Source organism: Galeopterus variegatus, unplaced genomic scaffold (assembly GCF_000696425.1).
Source record: "Galeopterus variegatus unplaced genomic scaffold, G_variegatus-3.0.2 Scaffold2472, whole genome shotgun sequence".
In the NCBI taxonomy this organism is placed as follows: Eukaryota; Metazoa; Chordata; class Mammalia; order Dermoptera; family Cynocephalidae; genus Galeopterus; species Galeopterus variegatus.
The window spans coordinates 63,197-75,421 of NW_007728583.1; the positions used below are offsets into that span (position 1 = coordinate 63,197).

General features: G+C 41.9%; 1 protein-coding gene across 1 annotated transcript in view; it reads left to right on the forward strand.

Moving 5' to 3' along the window:
• Positions 1–2,224: 2,224 nt before the first annotated feature.
• The window catches only part of LOC103597933 (HLA class II histocompatibility antigen, DP beta 1 chain), a 20,680-nt gene continuing 10,679 nt past the window's right edge, over positions 2,225–12,225 (forward strand). The window contains exon 1 of the mRNA XM_008581812.1: positions 2,225–2,324. Coding sequence (XP_008580034.1) covers positions 2,225–2,324 — 100 coding nt within the window. The remainder of the gene's footprint in view (positions 2,325–12,225) is intronic.

Below are 12,225 nucleotides of genomic sequence, written 5' to 3' on the forward strand. Positions count from 1 at the left end.
CAGGGACCAGTATGCCAGGGAACTCCAATTCATAGTGCATTTCAGAGTTAGAGAGAGAGGCTTGAAAAGATAAGTCATACATTCTTCCACTGTAAGTGTTTTATATTATGCTCTGTTGTACAATACAATTAGTCTTCCTTCATTCCTCATACCCGCCCCCAACTCAAACAATCCAATTAACTTTGATGTTTTTGTCCTCCATTTATTATCTGAATGATTTTTTAAGTTATTTCATCAACTTTTTAAAAATATTCTGCTGGTATTTAGGAATAAATGCACTATCTAATAAAAAATATAATTAATCTCTCTTTCAGGCTTACCAGCCTAATATATCTTCTTTTCATTCAATTTTTTACGTAGAAGTATTATAGTTTCCATTTAGAGTTTTTAATTAGCTTTACTGAAGTTGATCTTTAAGTATTTTTCTATTCCTGGTTACCATTGTTACTGAAACTTCTAGATAATTCTTATCCAGATTTCTTATTATTTGAGTAAGCAAGCTATCTGAAATATTCTTCTCTTTAAATTACTATTCATTTTATTTCATATTTATATAAGAATACCCAATACAGCAATGGACACCCTTATTTTGATCTTGTTTTTAAGAGGGATTTTTGTAATGCCTTCCTACTACAGATAATGTTCATTTTTTGTTTTATATTCTCTTTACCATATTTAAGGGATTACTTTTCTAGTCTTATTTTAAAGATTTTTATTTTGAAGTATTTCTTTGGTATTTATAGATCATAAAACATTTCATAGTTCATGTAACTATGAAGTACATATATCAATATTTTTTCTTCTTTTGTGGTAGCCTTGTCTTGCATAAATAATAATTAAGTATTAACAGATTAGTACATGACAGACACTATTTTTAGTGCTTTGCAAGTACTATCTCATTTAATCCTCACATCAAACCTAAGAGGGAGGTATTAGTAAAGTCCATTCTAAAAATAAATTACCTGACACACTGAGTAAAGTATTTGTCAAATTATCTACAGCAGGTAAGTGACAAAGAGCAGTCAAACCCAGGCAGTTTTACTGAAGAACTTGAGCTTTTTCCCACAATATAGGTACTGGCTTTTCATTTCTAGTAGCCACATTATGATTTAAAATTATTTTTTCTCTTGCATTTTACATGTTACGATTTTATTTGCATTTTAATATTTATATAAAGAAATGATGCCAATTTGACATTTTCTTCATTAGAATCTGTGGTTCAACAGAATCACATTTATAAGTTTGTAAAATAGGGAGTAATGTTCTTCGAAAGTTTGTAAAAATATTCACTATAAACACAACAGTAACATGTTTGAAGAACAAAGGATCTTGAATGATTTTTTCATTTTCTTCCTCATTTACTGATCTGTTTATATTCTCTATGGGCTTTACTTTTCCAAATCATTTCCAGATCTATTTATCTCATTTGGTCTTAGGACATTGCTGTACAGGCAGGTTATATCATCCCCACATCAAAAACAAAGAATTTAAATCCAAAAAAAGCAATGTCGTTAAAGTTGCATGCTTACTTGGTAATATACCTGGTATGTCCATACTCCCAGGTGTAAGGTCCTTAGACTGAGCCCTGTTGACCCTGATGACCGTCCTATGGAGGGACCCTGGGTACCCTTTACCTCTCAGAACTAACAAACCTCTGAGAGAAAGAAAATACGGGTGATAATCCTAAACCCCATAGAGCAGAGGCAAGACTCCAGGATTCATTTTGAGTTCTGGAATGGATACTCTAATCTCCCTATAAATTATGCCATTGAATGACCTTTTATACACTGAAATGGCACTTGTTCTACCCCAGACGATGTCCTGGGGGGGAGGGGGTGTGAGCTGTGGGAGGGTTGGGAGAATGATAGTCCCCATAGATGGGCCAGCAGAATATTTGAGATCGCCTTCACAGCAAAGAAAATATATACTCTCCCAAAACTTCATCACTTACCCAGCTGGTTAAAATGAATGTCACTGTGCTCCATCTATCATCTTAAGTGCATCATATACTTTAAGTTGTCACACACTAACTGCCTGCCCAGTGAGTGGTGACTCATATAAATCTCAGTGCCCATTGGTTCTTTTCTCAGATGCTGTCCAATCCCACGGTCATAGCAGACTACTTTGGTTCATGGTCTTTAATGTTTCAGATGGGAGCTCCATTTAGTGAGTCCTTCATTCCCTGACTGTTGTTTTCTCCATCTCACCATCCTTTTCCAGTTCCATGATGGTCCTGCAGGTCCCTGAGGCCCCGAGGACAGCAGCTCTGATGGTGTTGCTCATGGTGCCACTCAGTCCCGTGGTTCAGAGTGAGGCCACTCCAGGTAAGTGCTGAGCGGCTATTCCTGGAGGATCTGGCTCAGGGAACAATTCCCAGGGGCCTATCCCTTCAAGGGACCAGACTCTGAGACAGGCTGTGGGGGCTTCTGCCATGGCCCACTGTCCTTCCTTCCCAGCTAGAGAATCACGGTCGCTTCCTCAGTGTTATCCAGTAAGCCTATTATCTCTCCCAGGAACACAGCACAGTGAATGGGAGAGATGACAAGGGGTCAGTATGCTTGTTGTGGTGGAAAATGGAGCCAAAAGTTCTGGGATAACTTTAGAGGGACAAGGTTTTTAGAGAGAAGGGTCAGCAAGGTCGGCATCCTGAACACCCTTACATCTGCATCACAATCTTGAGGGGACTCAGAAAGAGAGCCTTTGGCTGAGGATGTCCAGCTCTAACGATCACACTCCTGGCTCAGTGCTCAGGAAGAGGGCCTTCCGTTCCCTAGGGCAGAAGAGAAGCCTATACCCCTTGAACAGTGATAGAAAGATGGGAGGAAGGGAGAGAGACAGGCTACAGTTCTAGCCCCTGACAGCATTCTTGTATAAGGTATTTCTCCCAACCTTCCCAGAACTTGATTAGAGTATCAGGGTGGATTGAGATTTGTAGGAAGGATGAGACGAGGCTGTGTAGGTATGTGCAAAGGATTGAGAATGTTATGAGACAGCCAAGGAAAGAGTAACTAAGGGAAAACCTCTTCCTCATGCTGCTTCCCTGTGGCTAGTATAATGTTGTGGCTTCTACTACCCAGTCTTTCTCTCTCAAGATGTTTCTTAACTTTAAAGTCCAAATTTATACCCAACACCATGAGAGGAAGGGCTGTAAAGTAGCTATCTTAGTTTTCCACTAACTGCTATATCTCCTTTCATAGATCCTTCCTCTTTTACACCCCTCCACACCTCCTAGGATACACTGTCCTCATCTCACTTCCTCATTTTCCAGGAGTAACAGTATTTGAGTCTCCTGAGTCCGGCCCCTCAAGGCCCAGGGCCCCTTTCTTATTTCATCAGGTCCATTTGCTGAGATGCGAGAGAGAACTTGCCATTGATAGTCACAGAGGACTGCCAAGAACCAACTAGCAGGACAGCTCAGCTGTGGGAACTGTGCCTCAAAATCCTGGGAATTGGAGAGGGATGAGGCTAGGAAAAGAGGAGCCTGGAGGTGTGTTTGGATGACACTGAACAATGACCAGCAGGTGTGAGGGGAGACACTGCCAGCATCTGTAGGAAGAGTTGTTCTGTGGGATAATGCACAGTGGTGGGAGTCATCAAGGAAACCTCAGAGGTGGGATGAACAGAGCAGAGGGGTACAAGTGATGGTAGGAGGGGGAGGCAGCAGAGGTGCAAAAGGTAAACTGAGATTTGTAGGAAGAATGAGATGAGGATGTGTAGGCGTGTGAATGGTATTGAGGGTAGATTACCAGAGCACCCTGCTCAGAGCAGATGTTCAATAAAAACCTGCTGGGTCAGAGGGCAATGTGGGTAGAATGGGCAGGGCAGGTTCTATGATTCCCTTCAAGCTCTTCCAACTCCACACGTCAAATCAGGGCAGAAGAGAAAAGACATAAGAGAGCGGATTTGGCTTAAAGCAGCCTGGGGGAAGAAAGCTTGGTTGAGAACCCCTAGGGAGCATCAGGTGAAGTAGCAGATAGGGCTGGAGGAAACAGACTCATGGGGTGAGTGTATTAGTCAGGGTTCTCCAGAGAGACAGAGTCCATAGGATATGTTATAATTATATGAAGAAAAGTCTCACGATAGGCCACCTATAAACTGGATGCTGGTAGCATGGCTCAGTCCAAGTCCAAAGGCCTCAAAACCAGGGAAGCTGATGGTGTGCTTGGTGTAAGTCCAGGAGCCCAAAAGCTGAAGCGTCTCGACCTCTGATGTCCACAGACACGAGAGAGGCGTGTATTCCATCTCCAGTGGGTAGAGAGAAAGTTTCACCCTTTTCCTCTGTCTTTTGTTCTCTCTGGACCCCCAGCAGATTGGATGGTTCCTGCCCACATTGAGGGTGGGTCTTTTCCACCCAGTCCACTGATCTCTGCTGGAAACACTATCCTGGACACACCTAAAAGGATAGCTTTACCTCAGCTTTCCTTCATCTAACCAAGTTGACACCTAGAATTAACCTTCACAAGTCCAACCCTTGTCAACCTGGTGTCCGTACTATCTCCTTAAATCACACTTAATTTTCAAACGGTACAATAACATAACAGTTTCGCCTAACATGATACACTATCCTGCATATAACCAGACACACATTAATCCCTTTCCAAGAAGAAAAGGTAAAGTCCTTAGATGATATTTACCCTTCTCCCAATATCCCACAACTTAAAATTACAAATACTGTGAGGTAAGGCTAACAATATTTAAATGCTGGTATAAAGTCAGTAAGTCTCATGGTACATGATAGAGAACAAGAACATGATAGAGAACAAAGATAATTGCTTAATATGGGTACAGTATATATACATAGAGACATATTCTTAACACAACAGGGAGAACAATTACAATCCTCATTTCTGCAACTGGTCATGTGGTCAAAGCTGGTATTTATACCTTCTTCTACTACCCATTCTGTATTCCCTTTGCCTTCAGCGAGCACCTCAGCTAGTCATGGTTCTTTACGTGGTGGAGTGACCCAAACCTTCATCCCTGAAGAGTCTGGGCCATTTGTAGTCTTGCCTGGATTTGATTGCTGTAATTTTCCATTGACCTTAATCACAGGGCATGGTAGTACTAAGAGACATCCTAAGGGATCTCCTGTATTCTAGATATAATCTTCCTTACCTCCATTGTGAAGTAGTAGTCCAACTTCCCCATGGTAGTCTGGGTCAATCACCCGTGCCAACACAGTAACTCCTTTCTTAGCCTGTTGACTCAGAGGCACAAGGAGCTCAAAGTGGCCAGGTGGCAGCCTTAACTTCCAGTTCAATGGGGTCATTTTCGTGTCTCCTGATGGACGCATTCCTCCCTCCAGAACCAAGACCTCTAGACCAGCAGAGTATAAAGTTGCGAGGACAAGAAGCAAAAATTTTGTTGATGGGTCCTATCAGTAATGGTGAGTGGTGCCACTTCTGTTTCCACACCTTGATTCCTGGACTTGTGAATACTGACTATGGGAGAAACAGTACCATATATTGGGCACTGATTTAGAGCATATACAGCCTTCTGTAACACTTGGCCCCAGCCCTGCAAGGTATTGTCACCTAGCTGGTGCTGTAACTGTGACTTCAAAAGGCCATTCCACTGTTCTATCAGACCAGCTGCTTCAGGATGATGGGGAACATGATAAGACCAGTGAATTCCATGAGCATGAGCCAACTGCCATACTTCTTTAGCTGTGAAGTGAGTTCCTTGGTCAGCAGCAATGCTGTGTGGAATGCCATGATGGTGAATAAGGCATTCCATGAGTCCATGGATGGTAGTTTTGGCAAAAGCATTTCATGCTGGTAAGGCAAATCCATATCCAGAGTAAGTGCCTATTCGACAAAATGCTGTCTCTTCCATGATGGAAGTGGTCCAATCTAATCAACCTGTCACCAGGTGGTTGGCTGATCACCCCAGGGAATGGTGCCATATCGGGGGCTCAGTGTTGGCCTCTGATGCTGGCAGACTGGGCACTCAGCGGTTGCCATAGACAGATCAGCCTTGGTGAGTGGAAGTCCATGTTGCTGAGCCCATGCATAACCTCCATCCCTGCTACCATGGCCACTTTGCTCATGAGCCCACTAGGCAATGACAGGGATGGCTGGAGAAAAGCTGACTAGTATCCGCAGAACGGGTCATCTTATCCACCTGATTATTAAAGTCCCCCTCTGCTGAGGTCAACCTTTGATGGGCATTCACATGAGAAACAAATATCTTCACATCCTTTCCCCACTCAAGAGAGGTCTATCCACACATCTCTTCCCCAAATCACTTTCTCACCAATTTTCCAATCATGTTCCTTCCACATCCCTGACTATCTGGCCAAACCATTAGCTACAGCCCACAAATCAGTATATAATCACACAACTGGCCATTTCTCCTTCCAAGCAAAGTGCACAACCAAGTGCACTGCCTGAAGTTCTGCCCACTGAGAAGATTTCTGCTCACCACTGTCCTTCAGGGATGTCCCAGAAAAGGGGGTACAGTGCCACAGCTGTCCACTTTTGGGTGGTGCCTGCATATCGTGTGGAACCATCTGTAAACCAGACTCTAGTCTTGTCTTCTTCTGTCAACTGATCATAGGGAACTCCCCATGAGGCCACAGGTGCAGGCTGGGGAAGAGAAGGTAGTATAGCAGAAGTAAGAACCATGGACATTTGGGCCACTTCTTCATGTAACTTACTGGTGCCTTGAGGACATGCTCAGGCCCAATCATGTAAATACCATTTCTATACATATTCTCCCAGTTTCTACTTGTATGAGGTAGAAAATTCATTTAGTTCTTTTGGAGTGTAATGCATCTCCTCATGGGTTATACTTTGTACTTCACCTTTAGGGGCCTGCTGGGCCTTGAGTCTAGTGATAGGTCTAGAATCAACGACGGGTGGTAGAGGTGGGTCCTGAAGAGAATCAGCTTGTCTTGCTCAGCATCTGCCTCAGGGGAAGCCATTACTGTTCCCTTAAGCAATGCAGAGAACCAACTAGCAGGACAGCTCAGCTGTGGGAACTGTGCCTCAAAATCCTGGGAATTGGAGAGGGATGAGGCTAGGAAAAGAGGAGCCTGGAGGTGTGTTTGGATGACACTGAACAATGACCAGCAGGTGTGAGGGGAGACACTGCCAGCATCTGTAGGAAGAGTTGTTCTGTGGGATAATGCACAGTGGTGGGAGTCATCAAGGAAACCTCAGAGGTGGGATGAACAGAGCAGAGGGGTACAAGTGATGGTAGGAGGGGGAGGCAGCGGAGGTGCAAAAGGTAAACTGAGATTTGTAGGAAGAATGAGATGAGGATGTGTAGGCGTGTGAATGGTATTGAGGGTAGATTACCAGAGCACCCTGCTCAGAGCAGATGTTCAATAAAAACCTGCTTGGTCAGAGGGCAATGTGGGTAGAATGGGCAGGGCAGGTTCTATGATTCCCTTCAAGCTCTTCCAACTCCACACGTCAAATCAGGGCAGAAGAGAAAAGACATAAGAGAGCGGATTTGGCTTAAAGCAGCCTGGGGGAAGAAAGCTTGGTTGAGAACCCCTAGGGAGCATCAGGTGAAGTAGCAGATAGGGCTGTAGAAAACAGACTCATGGAGAGACATCCTTTTGGCTCAGAAAGACTTTTAAAATGAGTTTTTCATGGCTCGGTTCCCCCCATAACCACACCCTCTGCTCCAGGGCTTTGGGCAACAGTCCCAAGTCCTCCTTCCCAAATGAGCTGGACACTTGCAGAAGCTCAATGTGCATTTGGGAATCTGAATATTTGCTGTTTTCATCATTTTTATTCCCTAGTAAAATCCCTAGGATAAAAGAGAAATAGGAAGATATAATCAGTAAATAATCAACAAAAATTTCAACAATTGAGGTCTGGTCCACATGGCAACTTTAGACTCTCCAGTAGCCTTCAGGCTGAACAGGTTTCTCCCTCCTATGAGTTTCTTTAGAATTTTGCACATATTGAAACAGGGCATCGGTTCATCCCACTCCCTGCTGCGGCCACCTGCAGCACAGCTCCCACTGTTCGTGCCACATAGGCCCCCTTGCCACCACCACTGCTGCCACCTAGTCAACTGCATTGACATAAGAGTGGAGACATCAGAAAGAGGTAAGCAAGCACAGACCTGAGTCACAGTAGCCCAACACACAGGAGAAATTATGATGCCCCCACAGTCATGCACCTGGGCGTGGGAGTTACATGTGCAGCCCACATGAGTGCCTGGACCCGGGGAAAGATATGCACAGAGCTCTTGAAGAGTGCAGACACCCAGAATAGCCAAATAGAGTACAGAAGAAAATTCCTAGCCACCACCAACCCATCCCCCAACCAGAGGAAGCAGGACCCAGAAGGAGCCTCTGCCTGTAGGAATGAGGAAAGAGAAACCCGACCCTGGGTCATTCATTCAATCTGAGGAGTTCTAGTATGCCCTACTGCACCCATCAGGGTTACAGGACACTAGCCAGGGTGCCAACAAGCCTGCCCAGAGTCATCCTGCTACCCAGCCAAAGACTGACAGGGCATCTAGGCACTTCACGCATGAACTCAAGATCTCACCCATGTCCTCAATGACCCAACACAGTGTCACTATCTCAGCAAGGAACTACTAAGTGCCCCAGCACCTAGGCCTTGGAGGTACTCACATGCAACTCCAACACTGAATACAGCCAGAGTAACCACATGGAGACTACACTACTGCATCTACCCAGCACCAAAACTAAAACATCCTACTCAACAATCAATAAAACACATCTACAGAAGGGAGTCTCTCTCCTCAAAAGCTTCTCCAGAGTAACAGAAGAAGCAACTGCTCTACTAGATGACCAGACATCAATGTAGGGACACTAGAAATATGAGAATTCAAAAACTTTTTTAAAAAAAGACACCACTAAAGGAATATAATAACTCTCAAGTAACAGATCCCATAGAGCAAGGAAACCCTTCAAATGACTGAAAAGGAATTCTGAGCAACAATCTTAAGGAAACTCAATAAGATACAAGAAGACTCAGTTAAATAACATAACAAAATGGGAAATACTCTTCAGGATATGAAGGAGGAAATATACAAAGAGATAGATACTTTAAAAAGAATGTAGGGCCGGTCCGGTGGTGCACTGGAGAGTGTGCCACTTGGGAGTGTGGCGGCGCTCCCGCCAAGGGTTCGGATCCCATGTGGAGACTGGTTCCCGTTCACTGGCTGAGCACTGTGCGGGCGCAATACTGAGGGTTGCGATCCTGTTGCCGGTCCCCGGTACAGGCGCGATACTGCGGGTTGCGATCCCGTTACCGGTCAGTAAAAAAGACAAAAAGGAAAAAAAGAAAAAAAGAATGTAGCAGAACTCCTGGAACTGAAGGATTCATTCAATAAAATTAAAAAACACACAACTGAGAGCTTAAGCAACAGCCTAGAGCAAGCAGAAGAAAGAATTTCTGATCTTGAACACAGTCTTCTTGAGATAACCTGGGCAGACAAAAAAAAATTAAACAGAATGAAGAAAATCTACAAGAGCTAGCAGATGACCTCAAGTGCACAAACATCTGAAGAGAAAGAGAGGAAGAGAAAGGAAAAGGAATTGAAAATATATTCGATGAAATAATAGCAGAAGACTTCTCAGGTTTGGAAGAGATACAGACTTACAGATCCAAGAGGCTCAAAATCCCCAAACAGATTCAATTCAAAAGGTCATCTCCAAGACACATTATATTCAAACTGGCAAAACTCAAAGACAAAGACAGAATCCTAAAAAGAGCAAGAGAATAGTGCCAAGTCACCTATAAGGGAGTTCCCATCAGAATAACAACAGATTTCTCAGCAGAAACTCTATATGCCAAAAGAGATTGGAATGATATATTCAAAGTACTAAAAGAAAAAAACTGCCAACCAAGAATACTATGCTCAACAAGGTTATCCTTCAGAAATGAAGGAGAAATAGTGTACTTCCCAAACAAACAAAACTGTTTCACCACCACAGAACCAGCACTACAAGAAATCTTCAAGGGAGTCCTACATCTGAAATCCAAAAAGCAATAATCACCACCTTGAATAAATGAGAGAGAACAAAACACACTGGTAGAACAGATATACAAACAAGAAAGAGAAAAGAAAACTATATCATACCACCTCAAAACACCAATGACCACTGAAGAAAAACAATAAAAGGGAAAGAAAAGATATTTAAAACAACCAAACAAAAATCAATAAAATGCCAGGAGAGGACAATACTTTTTCAATAACAAACCTACATGTAAATGGATTGAATTCCCCACTCAAAAGACAGTCAGGCTGAATGGATTAAAAAGCTACACCCAATTATATGCTACCTATAAGAAACTCACCTCACCTATAAAGACATAGTGAAGGGATGGAAAAAGATATACCACAGAAATGGAAATCAAAAGTGAGCTGGAGTAGCTATTCTTATATCACATAAAATAGACTTTAAACCAAAACCATAAAAAAGAGACAAAGAAGGCCATTATATAATGATAAAGGGATCTATCCAGCAAGAAGACATAACAATCATAAATTCATATGACCCGACACTACAGCATCAGATATATAAGCAAACACTACCAGAACTAAAGAGGGAGATAAGCCTCCAATACAATAATAGTCGGGAACCTCAACATCCCTCTTTCAACATTGGACAGATCATCCAGGCAACAAATCAAGAGAGAAACACAGTATCTAAACTATACATAAGACCAATTAGATTTGGCAGATATCTATAAAACATTTCATCCAACAAGTACAGAATATGCTTTCTTCTCTTCAACATGGAAATTCTCCAGGATAGACCAGTAGGTCACAAATCAAATCTCAAATCAAACAAATCAAAACAACTGAAATCATTTCAAGTATCTTTTCAGGCCACAACAGATTAAAACTAGAAATCAATAACAAATCAAACTCTAGAAGCTATACAAATACATGGAAATTAAACAACATGCTCCTGAATGACCTATGGTCCAAGAAAAAATTAAACAGTAAATCAAAAAAGTTCTTCAAACTTTTTTTCAGGACAGAAGACTAAAGACATGCTATAACAAAACCTGAGGGATACCACAAAAGCAGTACTAAGACGGAAGTTTATTGCAGTAAATGCTTACACCAAAAGACTAGAAAGACTTCAAATAAATGACCTAACATTACACCTCAAAGAACTAGAAAAACAAAAACAATCCAATCCTAAAGACAGTAGACAGAAAAAAAAAATTAATATCAGAGCAGAACTAAATGACAAAGAAACCCAAAAAACTATACAAAAGATCAATGAAACAAAAAGTTAGTTTTCTGAGAAAATAAACAAAATAGACAAACCATTAGCTAGCCTAACTGAAAAGAGAAGACAGAAGACTGAAATAACAAAAATCAGAAATAAGAAAGGATACAACACAATCAATACCAGAGAAATAAAAAGAATCATCAGAGACTATTATGAATAACTATAACAAATTGGAAAAATGGAAAACCTGAGGACATGGATAAATTTCTGGATACATACAACCTACCAAGACTGAACCAAGAAGGAATAGAAAACTTGAACACACCAATAATGAGCAACATGATTGAAGCAGTAACCAGCAGTCTCCCAACAAAGAAAAATCAGAACAGGATGGCTTTACTGCTCTACCAAACTTTTAAAGATGAACTAATACCAATTCTTTTCAAACTACTCCAAAAAATTGAAACAGAGGCCATTCTCCCAAACACATTCTATGAGGCCAGCTTCTCCCTGATACTAAAACCAGACAAAGATACAACAAAAAATAAAACTACATGCCACTATCCTTGATGATCAGAGCCACAAAAATTCTCAACAAAACATTAGCAAACAGAATATGGCAGCACATCAAAAAGATTATACATCACATCAAAATGATTATACATACCTGTACCCCAATGTTCATTGCAGCACTCTTTACAATAGCCAAGAGTTGGAATCAGCCCAAATGTCCATCATCAGATGAGTGGATACGGAAAATGTGGTATATATACACAATGGAATATTACTCAGCTATAAAAACTCAGCTAATACTGCCATTTGCAACAACATGGATGGACCTTGAGAGAATAATATTGAGTGAAACGAGTCAGGCAGAGAAAAAGAAATACCACATGTTCTCACTCATTGGTGGGAGCTAAAAAATAAACAAATTAATTCACACACATACACACCCAAAATAAACCGGGGTGCAGGGGTGGAGAAGATATAACAACTATACTTTTTGAAGTTGTTACAACAAGCAAACAGAAAGGACATTCTTG